The sequence below is a fragment of the Dermacentor silvarum genome, chromosome 8 (assembly GCF_013339745.2).
Source record: "Dermacentor silvarum isolate Dsil-2018 chromosome 8, BIME_Dsil_1.4, whole genome shotgun sequence".
NCBI classification, from domain to species: domain Eukaryota; kingdom Metazoa; phylum Arthropoda; class Arachnida; order Ixodida; family Ixodidae; genus Dermacentor; species Dermacentor silvarum.
This window is the reverse complement of record NC_051161.1, coordinates 91,197,375-91,221,936: the sequence shown is the minus strand read 5'-3', so window position 1 is coordinate 91,221,936 and position 24,562 is coordinate 91,197,375. Positions and strand designations below refer to the sequence as shown.

At 42.4% G+C, this 24,562-nt stretch overlaps 1 protein-coding gene across 1 annotated transcript in view; it reads left to right on the top strand.

Moving 5' to 3' along the window:
• Window positions 1–24,562, top strand: part of LOC119462276 (trafficking protein particle complex subunit 10-like) — a 98,342-nt gene that overhangs the window by 3,249 nt on the left and 70,531 nt on the right. Inside the window, 5 exon segments of the mRNA XM_049672915.1 lie at window positions 8,996–9,077; window positions 12,185–12,320; window positions 14,041–14,240; window positions 18,816–18,999; window positions 23,945–24,056. Coding sequence (XP_049528872.1) covers window positions 8,996–9,077; window positions 12,185–12,320; window positions 14,041–14,240; window positions 18,816–18,999; window positions 23,945–24,056 — 714 coding nt within the window.

Genomic DNA, 24,562 nt, shown 5'->3' with positions numbered 1-24,562 from the left:
TTATTGGCATGCCAAACTTCTAGTTTTCATTAAAATGACCCATTTGCTTTCTCAAAAGTGCAAACAAACGATTTAGTTTGATTAGCATTTCTCTTGAGTGTCCATTTAATCGAATAACAGTGATTTAGGCGGAAAAGATGCAGGAGGTGACATTCAACTGACTGCCACATGCACAATGTGACGCATGTTAGCAAGGCAGCCACCCAGTTAGTGAAAGAACACTTGTGTGCAGCTCTCTGTGGCATCCAAACAAAACAGTGATTAACAGTGACCGTACAAGGAATGTCGACCACTGTTAAAACCGTTAAGTCTCCATCTTTCTTTGTACCTCTGTCTTGAGCATTCTGTTGAGGTCAGGTAAGAGCAAGTGAGGTGTAGGGGACAAAGTATACCAGGGACTCTCAGCATTTTTATGCAGCTGAAGGTCGTCTTATGCAAAGGAGTGTTGCGACTCTAACAAGGATAAACAAACTCATTGACATAGCTGTTATGCACAAGTACTCGTAGGATAACCAGAGATTCTCGATAATATCATTTCATCACAGTTTTCATATGTAATTACCTTAAATAATGTCATTGAGATGACTCACTTAATTCAGATTAAATTTACATGTGTCTGTCTGGAAGGCGTATGTAGCAGTGACTAGGTTAAGATTAACAACATTTTTTTTGTTAGTCACAACCATGTGAAGAAACCAGATTTTTGATATTCAATAGACTTTCTGTGAAGAAGTCAACAGAAAGCTGCAGCTCAAGAGGTCTTGTTTGCAAGGGAATAGAACTTTTTTTTTTTTTGTAGTTTTGGGTCTCTGGCTTGAACTTCTGTAGTTCATAACTCCCTTCCATTCTTTTTTTTCTTGGTTCATGATTGCATTCTAGGACACCCACTTGTTATTGTGGTGCCGATGTTATTTCCTGTTTTTCTCGAATTGCTCTTTTCTCATCCTGTTTGTCTGCCTGAACACAAAATGAGACAAAAGGGCATCTCGAAACAGCTGCTGTACAGTGCCGGCCTATGCATTGAGCGCAGTTGTTTTTTGCAGGTGTGCATTTGCAGCTCGTGTCCTCTGATTGCTTGAGGCCGGGAAGTCAATTACACTTCTCTAGAAAACAGTGTATGACAACTGTGGGGAGGTCGTTTGGAGAGCTATTTCAGTGAAAGTTGTCCGATTCAGCTTAACCTGCCGCGATGGCTCACTGGCTTTTTTTAACTTTCCACTGCCACTGGGTTATGAGGGAAACTGCAGTGTCCCTCATAACCCACTGTGCAGTATATTTATTTATTTATTTATTTATTTATTTATTTACCCAGTTATTGAATTTTTACGTGTACATTTGGAGGAGGCAGGAAAAAAAGCCTGCAAATAGCTTGACGGGCCCCTACCCCCCAGACAGCAAGTAACAGCCAAACTTCTGTAAACACAGTAAAAATCTGCATAAGTTATTGCCAATATAGTAACTAACTCAATGGAAAAGTGCAAAGAAAAAAGAAAATGTCCTTTGCACATATTGCGCATTTGACAAAGCAAACAGTGGTCATACATAACAATAATCCACCAACACATACAAATAGGTTAAAGAAAAATAGTGTGGTTGCTCACAGACCAAAGCAACCAAAAGAAAAGAAAAGAGATAAAAAAAATAACCTTGCACTCGGCCGCGCAACGCTTGAAACAGGGAAGCTGGGCGACCATAGCCCAGCATTTTCCGGAAGTGTGCGCGAACTTTTCATCTTCTTAATCATGATGATGATAATTTCTTTTCGCGCGTCTCGGATTTAGAGCCGTCGCTGCGCATTGCATAGCGCAGCTTGCAACACCGATACTGCGTTCCAGGAGACCCGCTCCGTGAATGCGTCTCTCTCTCTCTCGCTCTCATAGTGCGCAAACCCTCTTCACCTCGTAGAGCACGGGCGTATGAACGCGTCAGCTGTGGACGAAGACGACGAGGCTCGAACGCAATATATGGTTCGCATAAATGCATCTTCTGCAAGCGTGGCTGTATAGCCTAGTGGTTACGACGTTCGCTTTGACACCGGGGGTACGCGGGTTCGAATCCCACCTCGGCATGAAAGTTTATTTTATTTTCTTTCTTGGTAGTTTCTTGATACGCACCACAAATTACAGCTGGCTTAAACAGCTTCGCTGTTAAAATCTTTAAAACCGCTCTCTAGAAAGAGGTACGCAAAAGCAACTAACCAATTCATATATTAAAAATAGTCCTTTTTTAACCAGTTCATTTCAACCTGCCGCGGTGGCTTAGCAGCTATGGTGTTGCGTTGCTAAGCACAAGGTTGTGGGATCAAATGCCAGCTGCCAGTCGCATTTCGATGGTCGCAAGAACACTTGTGTCCGAAAACATCCGTGTCCCGTGCATTGGGGGCACGTTAAAGATCCCCTGGTGGTCAAAATTAAACCGGAGTACCCCACTATGGCGTGCCTCATAATCAAATCTTGGTTTTGGCACCTAAAACCCCTGAATTCATTCATTCAGTTCATTTCTATAAAAAAAAAAACGGAAATAAAAAACTTCTTTACAGTTTTATTGGCAAAAGAAAGGCTTGAACATTACTTGCTTCGGCAAACCTATTATGTTGTGAGCACACAGTAAAGACAAAAAGAAGAAAGGGATGTGTGTTAATGAAAAAACAGGATGTTGGGGGGGAGGGCTCCTGATGTGTCTGATTAAAAAAAGCAGGAACTGTAGAGCATATTACAATGCAGCAGATAGCAAAACAGTGAATAACATGTGTTTTCTGCAGGATAACATTGAGCGTATTGTTTCGTGTAATACAAAGCATCCGCTAATTCAGAAGGCACATTCCATGACTCCGACCTCACTGCGATGCCACAGACAGAAGCTTTTGCTGTGGGCGTTAGTACCTCACATTCCTATTAAACAGGTTTTAATTAGTGGAATTAATGACAGGAACCTGTGACCTGTGGAGCTGGGGTATGCCAACAGTAAGCGTTACAACTATTAGAATGGTATTAGTAGCACATAAGGTGACATCAGCCAGTCGTCGGCAACAAGTGGGCTGGTGAAACGCAGTTTGGATTCTTTTCACTTCTTTTCAGTTTTTATGGGTCCGAAGGAGAAACGTAACATAAAATGACATTTCAGCTTCTTAACAAAAAGATTTAAGGGGGACGACGCACCTGATTTCTTAACATGAGAAATGTATCATGCCTGCAATTACAGCAATCAGAAAGATGTAAAACCAGCAAAGTTCACCTTCACAGCATGGAAATTTATTTACATGCAATGTCAGTCGTCATCGCTTTCAAGCACTTCATGGTGTGGGCGATGATAGGTTATTTAATGCCTAGATTAACCGCACTGTTCGTTTGCCATGCGTGGGAGCGTGACTTTGTTGCCGTTAGCTTAGCATGCAAAATAACATTTAACTTTTGAATGAGCGTTTGTAATCATACTGAAAGCAGCTTGACGTTGTTGACTGCCTATGCGAAAACTTGTTCTGTCACCGTCTTGTGATCGAGGAGATGGCGCTGGCTCTGACAGGAGACTGTTTCCAATGCCAAAAACATGGTCTTGTATGTGATTGCACAATGTGGGAAATTTTATTGCCAGTTTCCTCTTGAAAATTGTGTGCATTAGAAACAGGTAAGTATGGGTAATAATTCACTGTGAGTTGCAGTTTGTGATTGAAAATGTTCCTAGGGGAGGCCAAAAATAGGCAATCTTGGTGGCAGGCAATGTGTATTCGACACATTCACTGTCTCCTGGCGCTGCCAAGACTGATGTTGCAGCCACGGGGTTCACGATTGGGGTCACTATTTGGGTATCATGCCCAAGTAGTGCTGACCAATCAAGTTCGGTGAGGGCCAGTTTCAGAATCAAAATAACAAAAGTTTTGGCCCATAGACATGTATGGGCTCCAGCTGCGATCCTTGGTGGGGATCAAATTAAATGAAAAATCTAATTATCCGGAGTTTCTATAATGAAAGCCATTGTATAAATGCTGTAGTAAATAGAATGTTTATGTTTCCTGTTCCCCAGCCTAAATGAACATGAATGGGACTTTGGGACTACTTGCAGGAGTGATGTAATGTGTGAGTGGTTTGCTATGGTAGCTTTCCCTTCATTGCCACAGCAAGTTGTGAGTGAGTGTAAAAACTTATTAACAATGCTCATATGCATTCAAGCAAACCACACTGTTGAGCTCATGCATCAAATACAGTGAAAGCAAATGTATTTGCTGTTCCAAGGAAATTACAGGCCAGCAGAGCAATGTTGGCATATAGTTACGAGGTCTCTCATATGCGGCGATCAAACAGGCTGTCAAAAACAGGCTTTATCTCACACTTTGCAGGCAAGGTTCTGTGGGGCCTCAGGCAAAGATTCTATAGTGCAACTCCTGGAGTAAAAAGCCTGGTGTATAAGATACTGCGACAACAAATTCTTGAATATGATAAGATAGTATATACTACTAATCCTCATAAATTGGACAGAGTTCAATGACTGCTTCCAGATTCATATCTAATAAGTATCAGTGCCTGCACTCTCCTACTGAACTCTGCAGTTGTGCAAACCTTCCCGCTTTAGAATTAAGGACTAAGTTTGACCATTAAAATTTTTTATTTCTGAAAGTTCATAACTATATTAAAATAAATTTATCTGATTTCCGTGTAATTTCACCAGCTCAATGCTTCAGACACAGGCACAGTTTATTCATGCAGTCCAAAGTTACACGGAATGATACGTTGAAATATAGCTTTTTCCAAGGGCGATTAAAGAATGAAATGAATAATCAGTTGTCATATTTTCCTCCGTCAGTGCTTTTACTGCTGGTTTAGAGACTCTTATCTTCTCTGATATGAATGCGTCTTAGCATGTATTTGTTTCTGATGCGCATAAAACAAGTGTATTTTGTCTTTATTCACCAAGTGTCACTTTTTATAGATGCTACTGCCATTGCTACTGCATTGTGGTTTTTTTGTTCAACATGTAGCAAGCTTTTGTATCTTTTTTTTGTATTCTTTTTCCACTCCGGTAAAGGCCCTTTTTTGGGCTGACAGTATAAATAAACAAACAAATGAAGTTGAGGCTCACCCTGGCAGCCACTTCATACCGGATCAGAGCACATGGTCAACATATATCCTTGTGATAAAGTTATCATGACCACAGTCTGCAAGAATGTGTGTGATGGTTTACTCACATGGACATTGTTTTCAGACGGCAGTTTTGCTGCACTGAGCTGACGCTTATTATCTAATCACGTTTGTTGGGATGTACTGTTTATTCACCCGGCATGCTTCCATTGTCCACCCCTGTGAGACACTGCTGTTGAGGGACACACCTCAACCTGATTGGCCATGAAAATTTCTCTGGTTAAATGTAGTTGACTGCTTGCAGTCATAAACTTTTATCCAATTTGAAGTCGTTCCAGTCAGAAACTGTCTTGTGGCCATTGGACATTGTGCACAAATATCTTTCACGTGTGTACAAGCATGCAAGAAATTATTTGATTTTGCATTACCTTTAGGGTTCCAATTTCCATTAGTGAAACTTCACCATATTGTTGTCACTCTTGAAGAATTTACCAATGCTGAGGCATCTCTTACCTAACCCCTCAAAACTATGAAAAGCCACAAGGCGCACTCCATCTTCATTGACTGCAAACAGCGCTTAGGTGTGACTGATATTGGGTTGGTGTTCTCGTTTGCATACCTACGGTCATGTGGGATTGTGCGCTTCTTTGCCTCATACGCAAAACATTTGACAGCCTCCGCGTTCTTGCACTGGTAGATGCTCATTTGTCTCATGCATCTCATCATCTTCACAACCACTGAGGCTTGCAGTGTGTGTGTTGGGACGAAAAACGTTTTTGAGTTTATTGGAATTGCCTCGTGCCATAGTGTATTAGAATGGTCCTTTGAATAATTTGTTGATATGTGCGATCTACGTGCTTTCATTTTACAATCATAACGTTAGTGTTAAATTTTTTAAAATTTATTGTTTGTTACTTCTAACACCTTGCATCGAAGTAATTCTGTAGAACCATTGTAGAGTACCATGTAAGATTTTTTCAGTTCATTTGTGATGTATAGCGTTTTGATTGCTTTCTTTAGTACTGAGAACTTGCAATTACATAGTCTTCAATTTCTTGATTGCATGGAAAATGATTCTGCATAACCAATGTATCTTTTGTACTTTTTGCTTTTGCTTGTGTTGACGGGGCTGTACGTGCCCACTTCTGGAGTATTACAATTTCTCCATTATACTCTCCGTCTTCCGCTTTTCCTTTATAACCTCCTTAGAACAATATTCCTTTAGGGCACTGCAATATGTCTGAAAGAAAACAAATATGGGGTGCTACTGCTTAGTCAAAATGGCGTTCAGTTGCCAAGACGGTCATTGCACAATTCCACAAAGTTCTTGTCACTTGGCTTAACTATGTGTAAAGACATTGACAAAATGTTTGTCACAATTTTACGAAGATGTCGCATGCTGTGCATGTTCTGCTTTAGCACAGCAGCAAACAATTTACTGTACACTGAAACCATGCCATTTGCAAAATCCCTTGAATTTTAATTTATTCTAATTTTGTAACCATGTCAACTAATGTGTATGTTTTTTAAGGCCCACTTCTTTCTGTAATGTCTTCGGGCCCTGAAATTAAATAAATGAAAAGAAGTGAACTTAAGATTGAAAAAAAAAATTATAAAGTGAATGACACAGAAAACTGCATAATTCACATTCTCTGGCATCAGTAATTACATACTAGCCAGCACAGCAGTTGTGCTCGTCATTCTATTTACCAGCACCATGCATGAGTAACCATTTTTTTCGTTTCGGTCTTGTGAACATTTCCTGTTGCGAGTTCTGTGTTTGTAGATCATTTGGTCCTTGTACCCACACTATGCTTTTTGTTATTGTTCTTAGCCATTGCGTAAGCAAACAGTGAGCACACCACAACCCTGCTGATTGTGCTGCTGATAGGATGCACATGCAAAGTATTCCAGGCAGGGTACATGGTCGCATTTTCCCCCCACATCTTCTGTCCTATATCTCGGTTCGTGTAGCTTTTGTGCTGGTTCTTCTGCGCGGGTCACTATGACTATGCAGAAAAGCTGCAGGAACCATTTGTGCAACCATTGCTCTTTGTCTGGTTTAAGCTTGTATTAAAAGCTGACTGGCAAAGAAATTTTGGCCCATGTAATAATCCTAGTTCTAGATAGCATAGATATAGAGCTGCCTGTGTGCAAAATTTTGTTTGAAATTTAAGTCACTGCATTGCAAAAAACTTGCAAAAAATCAAATTTTTGGTACTGAAACTGAAAAAAAAAAGTAGTTATTACTGCTTGTTTAAAATGACGGATAACCTGAAACATTAAGAAACAGCACGGCACCTCGGCAAAACCTCCGAGGTTAGCTGACACCCACGATGGGCTGTAGATCTTCAGAGGCTATGGACTGTAATTTGGCGTAACATCTACTCATGACCATGTTTCTGTATCGTCTGCTTAGATACTATTTATCGACTGTTAAGGAGAGAATTACACAATTATCAGCCCTGCTGCTTTGCCAGGATTGCCTCAGTAGTATATACTATTGTTCTAAAGGCAGCGCACTTGTTGAGACTTGGATGAATTCTAAATCTCTCAACCAGTATTTTTCCACAGGTCAATAAGTGCACTGCCTTTAAAACAACAATGGCTAACCAACTAGCAACTCACCAATACCCCCTCAGTGAGTGGGGGCGCTGGCTGACACTCCCAGGGTTAATTCTAGTTGTAAAAACATAAATACCCCAGAAAGTGGATGGGAGAACGGCTCCGCGGTAGCTCAATGGTAAGAGCATCGCACGCCTAATGCGAAGACGTGGGTTCGTTCCCCACCTGCGTTGTTTTTTCATCCATTTTTATTTCCATTAATTTATCATTTCTTTAATTCAATTAGTAAGTACAAGTAATTTCCCCTATGTTGTCCTTGGTGTCATTGTTTGTTGGCTCCTTATGATGTATATAAAATGAGTTATACGAAACCGTTAAAAATCGCACGGTGATTGATAGCATATTTCTGATCATCGAGCTGGATTGCTCAAAGAGGCAGACATTACTTGCACAAGAAATTAAAATGCACAGTTTATTAGCAAAATTTTACTATTCATCTTTCTAATTAATTGCTATAGGGCACATTTTGTAGTTATGAATTGAAGCCAGCAAGTTCCCAAGGCACATACACTCAAAACAAATTTTGAAACTAGCACCACTTTAGAGATAAGTTCCATCAAAATTGTTGTAAAATGCACTGTTGTTCCACTCAGTTTTTTCACAAAGTGGCTTTTATGCATTTCTAGACAAAAATTTCGGGAATACCAATGCACTCTTTGCAACGCACATAGCAACGTACACTTTCGAACGCATGCCTCAAAACTGGTGTCAACCTCAGAGTTTGTTCCACGTGAATATGCCTTGCGAGCTCACCAGCTGTAATCTTTAATTGCAATATTTGTTGTAAGGATAATTAGCTAAATTTAATTTCTGAATTTTTGCTAATTGGTCAATTAAGCATTTTGATCTTTATGCAAGTAATGTCTGCCTCTTCGAGCAATCCAGCTCAGTGATTCGCATTTTTGCTATCTGCCACAGGCAATTCTAAAGAAATCTGTATAACTTGTTTTAAAACACACATATATATGAAGTTGAGGTTTTGACGGAAGCCCGTCTGGTCGAGAGGCATCATGAAGAAGTGTAAAAAGAAGGACACCGACTACGGAAGAATATGAGGAGAAGACTGAGTGGTCGGTGTCCTTCTTTTTACCCTTCTTCACACATATATATATGTGCAAATTTAATGGCACTGCAAATGTTGGTAAGTTCCAAAGAATATAAAGCCTAGGTAAAGTTCTTTAATCCTGGCCTAGTATGATGACACTTTGAGTTAGTCACTGATTGCATTTTTTTGTTTGTATGTTCATTTTTATGGGCTGAGGCATTCACGCTGGTCTTTCCCTCCATGCTGTTCTCAGATGCAGGTGACAAGCAAGTGTTCAAAGCCCTTGAGCCCCTGCTTCTGGAAGGGTTGCCGCAGGAGCCTGTTGAGTGGACTCGGTACGTTATGCAGCATGTCTAGCAGCCTGGAAAACACAGAAAACTTGAAATTGTCCGGAAATTTTTCATTCAATTTAATTAACTTTACTGCATTTTCCAGCAACATGAGTGGGTGAGAAAAAAAGAAAAATTGTGCAGAAAGCATCGGTGATGATTGTCAGTGTCACCAGAGTGCGCGAGCAAATGAACAAACGGACAAACGAACATTTTCCTTGTAGAGTCCGACCAACCACGAAAACGTGCAAAAGAGGCAAAGAAAGCTATTCGCTTTGAATAGACGCTAAAGGTAATTGTGGAACCACCGTGGACTATTAGAATACCATTCCAGAAACCTCGAAGCACTTGTTTCATGCAAATAAAGGACTTTGATTAAGAGAAAATTTTGTTGAAAGGGTCCGCATGCCTCTAGTGAAATTCAAATCGCCCACCCGCAACTGGGGAGTCGTGACATTGAAGACGCCATCACCGCCCTATTCTGCCGTCGGTGAGTAAAACAGCCCCTGCCAGCGCTACAGTTTCTTGTGCAGAACACAAAAGCACGGCTAGAAACCGAGCCAAGACAGAGCCAACAATGCGAAAGAGAAAGGGAAAGCGCATGCCGAATCATAAACATTATTTTTGGTGCTTGTCGCAATGGGTCTTGTTCTCTGCTATTAGCAGTCTGTGTAAGTTTTGTGAGCCTGCAAACAAAAGCAGCACAGCACTACACGATAATGAAACTACTGAAACGCAAAAGTGCGGGTGGCGCAGAGTCGAGCGAAAACTAAACCTCTCAACCAGTTAACAAAGTTTTAGTTTTCAAATTGAACTAATTATCTTACGACACATACTGCAGTAAGAAATTGCAGCCGGTGAGCTCGCAAGGCATATTCACATTCAACAAACTTTGAGGTTGACACCAATTTTTAGGTATGCGTTCGAAAGTGTGCATTGCTATGTGCGTTGCAAAGAGTGCATTGGTATTTCAGAAATTTTTCTCCAGAAATGCATAAAGAGGCAATTTGTTAAAAAAACTGAGTGGAACAACAGTGCATTTTACTACAAGTTTGATGGCACTTATCTCTAAACTTGTGCTAGTTTCAAAATTTTTTTCATCTGTATCTGCCTTGAGAACTTACTGGCTATTTTTTCTAAGAATTGAATAGAAGTAGAGAAGTAGCATTTTCTTCCATCTTGTAATGCAATATCTTTTTATTCTGAGTGATTGAGTACTAGGGACAGAATTATGAGGAGGAGTCACTAGGTCATCGGGCCAGTACTTGAATGTCCTTGTGGAGTCTCAGATCGTGATCTGCATTTACCTCAATCTCTCGATTACTAAAGCTTTGTTCTTGATAATATTGACACCTTAGATGTTCTTGAGTATTAATCAATCACTTTAGCTTAACGCCTTTAGTGTCCCTTTAAAAGAAAGCTGCCTTATGGACAGCTTGACGGACTGTCCTTTTGTGTGCATGTTTAACTTTATTGCTTGGAAAACTTAATGTGCTTGGAAAAAATCTCACAGTTGTCAGTGGAACTGTCAAAAAATGAACCTTGTCAGTGAGAGCAACCAAGTGAAACTCACAATAAACAAAATTGTGTGCTAGCTTTTGCTCAAAGCTCTGTTACAGCCATAAAATTTTTCTAGCAAATTACATTTCTACGACAAATGTGCAGTGCTCTGACAGAAAGCTAGTCTGAAGGCACTGGCCGGGCTTGCATAGCCTTGTCTTTTTTCTTGTTCTTTCTTCATAGCTACTAATTCACAATTCATTTTTCTGTTGCAACTGAATGAAGAATACATCCTAATGTATGCCACTCATATAGTGCCCTGGAAGGTTCACTCAGATAGATAGGAGAGACTTATAAGTAATTTGCTAGACTGTCTAATTTTGTGTTTGCTTCTTCTCATCATAGAAAGCTACTAGTCATCATGGAAATCAGCTTATCGTCATAGAAATGGCCAAAGAGTGTTATTGATACATAATTCTTACCTAGAAGCCAGCATTGACATCCATACCTTAACACCATTGGAGCTTATCTGTCTTGCGAAAACTATCATTTAAAACACCATGGTACAGTGAAATTACGTGTATTCACAGTTTAACAAAGTGTAAATACTCCATTTAACGATGTAACCCATTGTTTTTTGTTTTTCTTTTCTGAAAGTGTTCTTTGCCACCGGGTCCGCCAACATGTAAAGGGGGCCAGCGACCACTCAAGCTGCCAACAAGCAGCTTTTACGTTGGCCCCCTTCCATTTGCTTGTAAATGGGGCCAAATAAAATGAAATGAAATGAAACGTCTAGTTCATTCGAAGGGCAACACCGTCCTATATTCACTAAAATCAAGTGGAATCATGGAAAAGCTTTATATTCAAAGTTAAAGTATACAGGGGCAACTGTCACACTTTCTAGTTTTGGCATCTAGCGACATCATTGTGGCTGGAACTCGCAGCATGCCATTGATGGCTTGAAGGAGTACTGAAACATATTTTTGAAGCTGTAAGAACTGCATTACTTGCTTCTTGCAGGTAAAAGGATGGTGGCAAAAGGATGGAACTTAGCAAGTGCAAAGGTTGAAAAACGGTCATAAGACATTTTAATCTGATACTAAAGTTGGTCTTGAAATGCTGGACTTGGCATCATTGACGTAATCGTGACATTATGGCACAAAGCAAGATTTTCTGACATCACGTAGCAGTGAGTGAGGCTTAGTATGATGACATTGTCTTGAAAAAAAGTTGTAAGCAACAATGCTGCGCATATTTTTTTCTGACTGCACTCATGTATTATCTGCAGTAATTGCAGCTATAGAGCAAGCCAATGTATCATTACATAATAGCAAAACTATTAGTAGCAAACCAAAACAAAGTAGCAATACCGAAACTGTATAAACAAGTATTATAGCAAATTATCCAGCGTGCTCTGATGCATGTGAGTATCTCTTGTAGGGTTTAGAGGATTTGGACTTTCATTTAATGCGAAAAAGAAGAGAGAGAAGTTGAAAATGTCATCTCATTATTCCTTTAAGGTAAAGGCTTTAGGTGTATAGAAAACCTTGGATAAAAGGAGTTGGCGTCGAAAACCAGAGGAAATACTTTTGTGACTGAGCTTGACGATGCAGGTCCTATGGGCGGGGCCCGAAGACGGTGCGGGTGGAGTGTCGCTTTGTTGAGTACGATGTGGCCCAGCTGTCTCGAGAGAAAGATGGCCGCCTGCTCGATCAGGCACACCTGCATGTGTACTGCACTGACTGCAACGTAAGCACAACTCTGAGCATCCAAATGTTGACACGTACATTGCTGTCCTAATGGTGGTTCAGTAGCATGGCGTAAAGGGACACTTTGGATTTACATGGCAGGCTCGAAAGTATCATGTGACAGGGTGCTGACCCCCGGCTGCAGACGCATATACACAGCCGGCAGATGGACGAAAAAAAGAGAGAGAGAGGAGCTAGGAGGAGAGGGGGTGATGTCACGGGAACTTGCCCTTGGGCCTCCCGATTTCAGAAGCTCTTTACTATCAGCGCTGATGACCGCAAGGAGCGGTACCAAGTGACGTGATGCGCATTCCTTGCTTTTGTCTGTCGCACAGATTGGCCTTAATGAGCTTATGATAATCTATAGAAACTGCCTGCCATAAAGGTAGAAAAATTCGCCAGTTTTAGGTAGAAAACTTGAAAGCAATACTTTATAATCAATAGAAGATTGCCGTTAAGCACAGTATGGCTCACTGTTAAACTGAAAAACCCTATTGGTATTTAGGACAACTTCGCCATTGTTTCAGCTTCAGAAGGAAAAAAGTAATTAGTAATTCTGTGTGACAGACTTTCTGTCTGGAAAAATATTTTTCCAGACCTTCGTATGTGCACTGAGTTTCTATCAGTGCTGGCATACTAATTTGGTAGAGTAGGTGTACATCTCAATTCATAGGTACCTAAGTTACTGATAGCTAGCAAGATTCTTGTCAGGTAATGGGATGAGCCTTCTGAGCATGTACATCAGTATATTTCCTGCACAGAATTTGAAAGCGTAAAAGTTATATTTTCTTATATTCAATTGGATATTGGGCTTTGTTTTTTTTTATTCAATTTGGTATTTGATTCGAAATCAACTATTTGGCATTTGCACACCCCTACTTATGAGTCTTGACCTGATTTAGGAACTTCCGTTTGGTATATCGCAAGATTGGAACATACAGTTAGGAGAGATGAAAACTGAATGCTGTACTAAAAGAGTACAAGTGTGAAAACTTGTTATGGCTTTTTATTTCTTTCTGTACCATACACAAACACTTATGCTCTTTGTGCAAGCTGCAAATACACAATAAATAACTTAATAATAGTACTCATTTCTTTGTGAGTTAGTTCCAATTCATGACTGTCAGAGTTATGCAAGTCATAGCAGTATGTCACATGATAGGTTTGGGATCATGATAGGTTTGCAAACACAATGGCAGGGACAAAAGTGGCCGATGATATGTGCATGAGTGTAAAGAATGTGTGCCTTGAGGCTTAGAGAACATTTAAAATTATGGTACTTAGACGTTTTTCAATTTCTCTTGATTGAGTGTTCCGCACTTTCCAGTTTTGGAACAAATGTGGCCTCAGTTTATGTGATCACTCCTATGTGAGCTTCTGGGAGCATGTAGTGTCATGCTGGGGAGCTTGTGGAGTAACTGAGACTAGTTAATGGAAGAAGACTGAAAAATAAAGAAAGGTTAGGAACATGATAAGTGAATTTATATATCCAACTGTCTGAACTAAACTTAAAATGAGAAACTTCTGTTTTTAAGCTGCTGCAGTGTTATATGCAGTTTAGAAAAACACGGGGCACGCACAAGCATGCACAATACTGTGTGTCCAGTCACTTTGCCCATGCTCTTTAGGGTGTCTGAATACTTTTAACCTGTCTTGCCAGCAAAGCAGAACCTCTCTGTACGTGTCCAAAGGTCAGCCATCCTCCTGTCCCCTTTTTCCAGGACCTGGAGGCATACCGGTCTCGGGTGCGCGATGAAATTATCGAGTGGATGTCTCAGCTCAAGGAGGCCGGCATCTATGACTGGATGCTGGTCGCCGTGGAGCCGACAGATGCGCGGCGTGCCAACAAGGCCAAGCTCCTATCACGCGCGACTGTCTTCGACCGCATGCGTGCGGACTTCCCCAGCAAGACGTTCGACCGGTTTGTAGACTTTCAACAGTTTGTTTGGCTGGGGCACATCCTGAACACTTTTAAACAGTGGTTTATGAGATGGGGCCATTTCAGGAGTGGTATCGTTTGCTGAAATGGAAGTTTGCTCTCCTTTAAGACCTGAACCTGAATCACCTAGGAATCTAGTGCAGACTTAATTATGCTATCTCAAAGCCCATCGCGCAGACAAGGAGGCAATGTTGTCAAGTGATTGCTTTTAGTGATTACTTTCAATTCCATATGACTTAACATCTGCTGCGTTTTCTCAAAGTTGGAGAAGGTCAGTCACAAATTCCGACCTCTTGGTGGTGTAGGGAGAAAATTGACCCACAGGAACTTGTTGTGGTGCACAACTGCAAGAACGCTTTAAGTAAATTGCAGGGGAGAGGCGAAAATGTTTCAGAACGGTCTGAAGGTCTGCTCCACTACGATGCATGCCCACGAGGCCATGTCTGTACAAGCACAGCTGTCCTGGCAGTCACACTTTTGAATCTTAGGGTCAGCGCATTGCAGCCCTGTTGCAACCTTCTAGCATAGTGCAATGAGTGATCTAACTGTAATCCACGTTTGAAGGAATGTTCACACCAGCAGCCTGTTTAGCAGGCATCACAATAGCTATAGTTCATCTTATCACCAGGGGTGGAAGTGCTGCGCCATTTGCGCCAGGCTGTGCCAAACCACTTTTCCTACGCCATCCTACTCCAAAATGCATTATTGCGCTGAAATTGCACCAAACGTTGCCTCCATGTCCGACATGCCCGATAATTCAGATGGCTTCGCAGCACCACCATATACCCCATAGTGTCAATGTATAAGACCATCTCAAATTTCGGACGAAAGAACCCTTCGCCGTCCGATTTTCCGGACTTTATGCTGTGACCGCAAATCCGAAACGACATTAATCAAAGCCACCACCGTCACTGCCATTTTGATTATCTCGCCGCCTCAAACAGGAGCTCTCGCACGCAGATCCACTGGCAGCCATAGCCACCCCCGCAGCAACGCTATAGGCCTAGCTGCTTCGACATTCGCTATTAAGCTTCTTGCCGTTTGGTGCTGTGTTTTTCATTGAAATAATTTGCCGCTGTCAGCAGTGGCACCGACTGCACCTTTGTTATCCTCGCGATTGGCTTCGAAGCTCAGAAAGCACAACGCGTTGCATAATGCCGGTTCTTCAAAGTCAGCTTCGCCTCAATACAGCAGTGTTACGCGGTGAAGCATACGCGAAGTATTGCGGTGAAGCATAACAAGAGTGGCAAGGGGGCAGTTGTCACTGGACAAAGTATGTACTTTTCCTCAATTACACACGCTTGCACCCGCCATCTCTTGTCACAGTACGAGCACGGATATGCCTCATAAGTGTACTGGCAAGTGTTGAAAGCTTTTTTGGACGTGCCTGTGGCGATTTGTGCCCTTAGCAGCAGTAAAAGGCACAGCATTCATTGTTTCGGACTGCCCGATTTTTCGGACAATTTCGCGGGCTCTAGGGAGTCTGAAAAATCGGACGTTGGCTGTATTGCTTTCCGCCTTTTTGTTGTGATGTTGTGTTGTGAGCTGTGATGTTTTAAATGTGGGTGCACTTTTGTGCCACAATGATCGTGGGACTCAGTAGCCAGCTGTGTTTGCTCATATCTTATGTTTGCATTTTAATTTATTGGCTACTTATATAGTGCCTTGTACCTGAAAGTACAATTTTCAACTTGCAATATTTGTGTAGGTAATCAGATGCGTTATATTTCACTCAGAGACATATTTGTCTTGTTTAGAGAATAAGTTTGCAGTGAGACTTGTTCTTTAGACTGACGCATAGCTGTCGTATAAAGTATGACAGACAAACCAGTGTGGACACAGTGCTAGTGTTGTGTGGCAGTGTTCTTTTTTTTTTCCCAGTTATTTGTTAATAAGGTACAAACTAGCTTTACATCCCATGAGATTTACTTAGGCTGTTTTTAGAGCTGCTTTTTACTTGTTTGTACTTGCTCAAGTGCAATTACTGGGTTTTGCTATGTATTTCATGCCTCTTATGCTTATATATAGATAGATTTTTATTGCTATTGTGTTGTGCTTTTGTCCTGATTGTTGGCAAGAAGAGCATAGAATGTTCCACAGAAATTTCACCTTGGCATGTAAAGTTTCCTCTCTTAGCGTTTGTATTCGTTGAAAGCAAAGGTTTGCTAACTTAAACGATCTTAAGATGGTGACCTGCTCCAAAACTCACGTTCTCTGCTACAAAACTACAAATTTGTTGCTCTGATGCTGCTCCAAAGCTGCTCCAAAATGGTCAGTTTGGTGCTCCCAGCCCTGCTCCAAAACATTGTAACCTGCTTCCACCCCTGTGTCATTGTAATATTGTTAATATATATTTTATTCTGAGTTATCAAAAGTTCATCCTTGTGTTATTTTCTTTGGTATGTTATATTTGTGTTAATATGGAATTTGTGTGTGCTAGTGCTTCTGCTCGGCCCTTGGCTGAAATCACCGTATGCGACATCAGGTTTTATTATAACAGTAATGGTGTACTTTCTTATCTTTAGAATTCGAGGAAGTTATCCTCACCTGATAGTCATTCAGTGTGCTACAGTAAAAGCTAATTCATTTAGATCTCACGGGACCAAAACCGATTGTCGAATTATTGAGGGTATCAAGAAAACAATAAACAAATGCTTACTATGTCAACACGCTTTATTTACTGAATGAATGAGCAAATCCTGTTTCTATTCTGCACAGAAGCAGTGGGGAAACTGCAATTCTTGTCATCTCGTGACTGATTGACTCTCACAGCGGCGAAGGCCTCGCGACTTTCTTTCGCAACGTGGCTGCACCTTCATCTGAGACACGCTTTTCCTTTCGCTCACATAACCTGGTTATCTTATTGCGATAGAAATTATATGGACACTCCAAGCAGATTTCTGCCGTCGTCGCCGTCGTCATGAGATTTCGTATAAAGTCCAACGGCGATGAAATCGTCGCCACGCGGCGTATGCTATATGTGCGAGTGAAAGCGTGCGAGGGACGCGCGCTTTCACAGGAAGTGAATGCACGGCGGAGATGAAACGCGACTTCTTCCGTCACGCGAAAGGCCGTGTGGGGATGGGAGGGAGGGAGGGGAGGCGACGTTTGGCTGCGGCACCAAATGCGTGTTTATATAAAAACGTTGTGAGACGAGAAGGTGGTAAAGACTTCCGACACTGCTCGACGAGTGTCTCGTTCTGATCTCGTTGAAAACCTCCAAGCTGCCGCCAGAGGTACCGACAACAGTCACCAACGCTGCGCGCGTTCGGTGCGAACGCGGGCAAAACCCTGACAGCTTCGACAACAGTTCTGCGCGTTGCTGGTGCTGCTACATCTCCAAGTTTATACAACTGATAAAACTACTGTCCTTACTCCGTATAGCTCTCTACTAATTTACTATTGCAATTGATGCTTCGCCTTTCAGGTGAAACTGTGACATTTTATTTTTTTTGCTAGTGAGCTGGTTGCCAACAGATCATCTGTACATTGCTATGTATCCAGTGCTCTTCATCCTCAACAGCTTTGCACCGACTCAAATAGAAACTGTTTGCCGCAATGGCTGCAGACGAAACCGTGGCCGTTATCGGCGGGGTCATGAACGGCGACCTTGCAGGTCTGAAGGCATGTGGCCGACGCATGCACCAAGTCAAAGCAAAACTATCGTTTGGTGCAACTGCGGACGAAACCGTGGTCGCTGTCAACGTGATAATGGATGGCGACTACACAGTTTTAAAGGCACGCCACCGACTTAAGTCCACTTAAAGGCATGCCGGGCCGAATTAGCAAGTTTTTACTGCATAATTTATCAGCTCACTATAATTCAATATTTATAAATGAGTTTCCAGTTAATTATATCAAGGAAATTAGGTTTGCTGAAATGTTTTCAAGCCAGTTAATTTAAACAAGTTATTCTCGTTAATTCAGAAGGTTTTGGCTTTTAAGGCAAAGCAGGCATGAAGGTAATTCATTTAGTAGTCAAAACATGGCAATGTTTGATATTGAGGATCCTGTGATATTCAGCCACCAACATGGTTGTTCTGTCCTCTCTGCCTTGAAACTCAGTGTTGGCAATTAGCCAGTTGGTCAGTCTTGCACAGATGTCCACAATTATTTCTGGAGCACTTGAGTGGTGTGCTGTGATGCAAACGAAACGGAACAATTATTTTGCATTGCTGCTCGGTTTGAGAGACCATACTAATGGGCATCAGCAATTACATGGAGATGGGAGCGACATAATATTCAGACATGTACCTTGAACTTCATGGCTCTGTGATTAATATGTTTCCTTTGCTGCAATGCAGTGATGAGCAATCTAGACAGAATTTCGGTCGTTTGTACAGCTGTTTGTGTAATAACCTGTAGCTCTCGTATGATAGCAGAACATAGTAAAAATTTCAGTTAATTCAAACAAAACTCTATGGTACTTGGAGTTTCAACCAAGACGTGTCTACTGCACTTTTAGTGGTGATTCACTGAACATGCCTTCTCGTTCCTTGTCAGCTTGTCCTCTTCACGCTGTAACCATTCAATGGACTGCACCTGGCTCCCTTGCAGGTGCGTGCAGGTGTGCACAGACTCAAGCGGGTCGGTTGGGGTGGCCACGCTGCTGGGGCGCCTGCGGCAGCTTTTGTTGCATGCCACGGGGCGCCACCTGGGCCGTTACGAGGAGCTGATACGGACTCAGCGGGAGAGGCGAACTGCACCCCACTGGTCTTTCCTGCACTTCTTTTTCCTGCAGGTATGCAACAAGGGGGACTAACAATTAGGGTACAGACTTGTTGGGACATGTTGCGATGGTTGGACATGATTTTGTAAATCGACACTTAAGAGTAGAAAGATTTTGAACTGCTGAAGTAGTATTTTAAAACAAGATCTTCATTAATTTGATAGAAAAAGGTTTATACTAGGGGTGTGCGAATATTAGATTTCTAATTGAATGGAGAGCGTGGGAATAACTCGATTTGTGAATTGAATATATAATATTCGATTTCTCGAATATTCGATTTTTTTCAATATCGGTACCTTCGGTGCATAACCTGGCTGTAGTTAGTGCCTTGACGTGCGCAGCATTCCCACAGCGCGCAACCTTTATTGGTACAAGGTTCGACCAGGTCGACTGGACTGATTGAAATGGTTAACGCTACACGAACAGAGGGAACAACAAAGGCAAGCGCGTGTGGAAAGCATGGAAGCATGTGTGAAAATTGGGCTGATTAGCCACCGGAAGGCAACACTGATCGCATCGAATATGTGAGTTCAGTGTATACGCATGCAGATTCACGCAGTTCGGAGCTTTCTACCCACATGTGAGCACACAGATGAACTTGGTATGTGTGCTCGCGGTAGTTGCCTACTGGTCGACCGCGGACCCGAACACTGCTGGAATGGCCATCAATCTGCCGTATATGTGATCTTGCAACCGATCACTGATGAGCCACTCCTAGGAGCATATTAGCGAAAAGCTTTCCACAACTGTTTGCAGCCTGTTATCACATCAGCTGGCAGCGAATTTTCATCATAGCCACACCACTGACCACACTGTGTAGCTCATTAGCCATCCTAATCGGAGCTGTGTCGTCGGGTGTCGGCGGCTAAAGTTGCGGTTTCATACCGAATGCCACAGATCTATTCACAGGGGTCGTATGACCGTTGCATGTTCACGGCCGCCATCTTTGCGAAATACTGTATGGTGGCCCCTTGCTCCGAACGCCGTTCATAGGTGCACAACAGTCTCTCTTCGTAGCTTCGAGTGACCCTTCACAAAACTAGTTTTGGATTTACATGTCAGGCTCGAAAGTATGTGACAGCGCGCTGACCCCCGGATGCAGACGTATTTGCACTGATGGACACAGACAAAAAGGGGGGGGGGGGGGTACTTCGCGTGAACTTGCCTAGGCTTCTTGATTTGGGAACTCTTTACCGTCGGCCTGTGTGGTGTCGATGACCACATGGAGTGGTGGCAAGTCACATGACGCTTATTCCCTGCTTTTGTCTGTTGTGCAAATGGGTCTTAATGAGCTGACGATAACCCATGGAAACCACCTGCCCTAAAGATGGAAAAACCTTCCTGTTTTCTGGCAGGAAACTGGAAAGCAAAGCTTTCTAAGCAATAGAAGATGGTCAATAATCACAGTATGGCCCACTATTAAACTGAAAACCTCATTGGTATTTAGGACAACATTATTTCTTCAGCTTCAGAGGGAGAAAAGTACTTGATTCTATTCGACAGACATTATATCCATAAAAAATATTTTCCACACTTTTGCATATGAACCGAGTTAATATGAATGGTGGCATACTACAGTCGAGCATAACAATATTCAAGTGATTTAGTGTGGAAGCTTGGGCGTGTTGAGGATTCATTGGAAAAAACACAGCGCAAAAAAGGCAGGGACACGAGAGAGCGACACACACACAGCGCTAACTGTTGCAAGTCAGCGTTGTGTGCGTGTCGCTCTCTCATGTCCCTGTCTTTTTTGCGCTGTGTTTTTTCCAATATTCAAGTGCTACGAAAATTCTATTGTTATAACCGATAATTGTTATAACCGGGTTGCATGAAAACAATCAAAATACTCTATTTATATGATTATAAGGCGCGTTTTCCCCCCAGAATTTTTAGCCTCGAAGTCACCCCTCGCCTTATACGCGAGCCTGTAAGTGTGGCTTCACGGCTGCGCGCGCCGTAGTGCCGTGAAGCCACACTGTAAGGAGAAATTTGCACTGCCGTGAAGCCACACGTAAATGCAAAATTCGCATGTAATTCGCACTCGGCGTGTTGAAGCTCCCTTTCCCCCTATTTCAAGGTCGCCATTTTGCATTTTGGTTGTGTTAGTAGTTCAGTATTTCAGGCGATCCCCACCGAGTCTCGATAATCCATCGGCTTCTCTGTGTCGCCTGATATTCTTGCGCATACTCAATTTTTTTTTTCTTGGGTACCCCCAATTGCACCCATGCCTTATAATCTTGACCACCTTACATATTCGAATAAATACGGTAGGGGCATGGCAGAGCTGCCCTTCCCCACCACCTTCCTCCATCCAGCTGCTGATTGTTGATTCGTTTAACTTTTTAACTCTGTTTCCTGCTCACTCTGATCGCGTGTAACAAGCCGTGGCTGTCGGCATTCAAGAATGGCACTGCTATAACAACTGCAAAGCGGGGTCACTGGCTCCAAGTGACATGCGAGCTCCGCCGAGGAATAGTTTTGGTGACCTTAAAAGGAGCCTTTTAAAATATGTGAGAAGGTTGCCGCGGCAGCCTCTCAGCTTGAGAAATCCAGAAGAAACGCTGAGGCGAGATCATCACAAGCATCTCACCACGTACTTCTCACTGGCTTGCACAAGAAAACTCCATGTCCGTGAGCTTTGCTTGCTTTACGCAAAGCTTGCCGACATACTTCTCTCGCGAAGGTTCCTTGCGAAAATGAAGCCCCGGAGTGACTGAATCATCTGCAGAGTGTCTTGCGAGAACAGTGTTGAGGCAGCCTGCCCTACCACGTCATCGCTGCTGTCATCGCCATCACTGTTGCCTTGTCGGTTAGAGGCACTTCGTTTCCAAATCTATAGCATTAGCAGTGCGCTTTCTTTTCATCGGCAACATCGCGCATTGCCGTTTATCAGCGGGCGGATCAGCCACCTTCCGTTTCGGTGGCGAGTCAAATGAGGCTGAGAAACCACCTGGCCCGGAACGACTTCGACGCAACCAACAAGGACGAGCACGAGCGCCTTCGCCCATCAGCAGAACTGCACAGAATAAAGGGCCAATGTCCAGTCTGCGCTATCAGCCTTATCAGCGCATCAAGTAATAGACAGCGCCAGAATATACACGGGACCAAACGACGAGTAACGAGACAGACACAGGGCGCACTAACCTGGTAAGGACGTGTTTTTGGGCTAGTTGGTTCTTCATCATCAAGTAATTACTTCTAGTCTATTACTTGATCTTGATCTTCTAGTCTATTACTTGATGATGAAGAACCAACTAGCCCAAAAACACGTCCTTATCAGCGCAGTTGGCGCGGTCCATTCGTGTTTCGGAGGGTGGCTCAGTGTAGAGCTATGGGCGCAGACCATTTTGGAAGGGTGGAAGGGCGATGGGAGAGAGGTGCGCGAGGCTGGCGATGCGGAGGAGGATGGAAAACAGCGCGCGGCAGCATGCAGGGGCTCGAATTTCTTTTTTTCTTTTCAAGGATATTGCATTCCATTCCCTTTCGGCACGGACACCCAGTAGCCAGACTTCATCATTATAACCGATAATGCGGCATGGGGGCATTGTAGTAAGCGGGTTTTTTTACCATAGAAAACATACAAAAGTATACTGTGCAGCCACTTCTCATTGCTATAACCATATAGTGTTAAAACCGGTATCGTTATAAGTGGGTTCGACTGTATACATCTCGATTCCTGGGTACCTAAGTTACTGATAGCTAGCAAGGTTCTTGTTACATAATGTGAGTAGCCTCCTGAGCACATGCAGCACTGTTTTTTTTGCACAAAATTTGTAAGCATAAATGTTTGTGTTAAGTTCTTTATGTTTAATATCCAATTCAATACTTGGCTTTCTTTCTTATTGATTTGATTAAATATTCGATTCGAAATCTACTATTCAGTATTTGCACACCTTTATTGCTAGGTTGGCTGTTGGTTTCTTTGGGATGCAATGTAGCCAGGTATGGCACTACTGTGCTAATCGCTCCAAAGTGCTATCTTTGTGACTTGTTGCGCCAAGCTGTGCCAGAACTGCAAAATCGTCTCACATTTCACCCATGCTGCTCCATAACACGAAGCATGGTGACTAAGGGTCATTGGTTGACTGCATCTAGCAATTATATATGAGGCAGAGGCAATTTTCATAGAGATGGTACCAATTCTGTCCTGCATTTACATTATTTTCTTTGTTATAAAAGCTTTGCTCTTGGTAGGTATCACAGCTTCGTGCAGCAATCTATCACTTTAGCTTGGCCTAGCATGTGCACTTAGTGTCTCATTAAAACAAACTAGTTTGTTTAATTTATTTTTCATAAGCAGGCAGCGGTCCGTTCTTTTTGAAGTTAATTTGAGTAGCTTTGCTTTTAAAAGAACTCTAAAGCGAATTTCAGTTTCACTTCATGTTTGAAGTGTTTGTTTACATTGATCTGCTATTTGATAGGAGCCTAAAGCGATGTGGTGAATATTTCAAAAGCCCTCTTGAGAGTACTCGCTTAGCAGCTGCTTTTATTTGCAACCTCTATTTCATATGGGTCATTTTTACAGACCTTCTTAAACCCTTTACAAGATGCAGACAAGTTGTGCTTGGGAAAGCAAGTTGTACTAGTGTATCAAGTCCTTTTGTTGAAGCACTGGCTCAAGGCTGAGGCTTCCCTTGTTCGCCCATTGTTAATCAATTCATTGTGCTGTACGTGTTGCCTAGGAGTCCTTGGCAATCTGAACTCGCCACTGTACTTTTCTCGTTTCGTTTGCACCAAACGACAAGCTTTCTTTTCAGTGTAGTTCTGCATATCCATGTTCGGCTGTCTGTTGAGGCTGGGATAAGGCTTGAGGGTAAGAAAATGTTCATGATATTGTCGCAGTAGCAGTTATTTATTTGTTGCAGTATGGAACAAATCGATCACACCAGGTATAAGCTTCTCATGTTGCTGTAGCGCCCCACTCGTCTACACCTCCTGTCCTGTGGTTCTTTTCTAGGAGGAGCTGGCGTTTGTGCTAGAGGCATTGGGACTGTATGATGAAGCCCTGGTGCAGTATGACGAGCTTGATGCCCTGTTTACCCAGGTGGTCATCAATTCGGCCAGTGGAGGTCAGTGCCTTTCTTTTTTATTCTTTAGCTCGTCTCTTGTGGCAATAGACAAATGCAGGCCAGCTTTGAATTATTGGTCGTGCAGACTAGCCAAACAGTAGGTGATGCAACTGAGGGCAATGGAAAAAAAAAGAATGAAAAAAGCATGGGTGTGATAAAGAATGAAAAGGTTGGAATGGCCACTGGTAAATCCCAGGCATGATGGAAAACCAATAACATTCTTTGATTAAAACACCAGGTGGAAGCTTATTACAGTAGAACCCCGCTGTTACGTTTTTCACTGGACCGTAAAAGAAAACCCGTAAGAGCCGGGAAACGCAAGAGCCGGGAAACGGGAAAAATTGAGAAATGGGAGTAGTGTTGAACTGCACACAATATTATTTTAATTCTTACATGTGAAAAAAAGTAGTTTCGCCCGACAGCCGAAATATCGATTGCAATAAGCTATACAAAGTAAGAATAGTTTTATCGTCCGTATAAACTTGTAAACATTCGCTTATTAACTA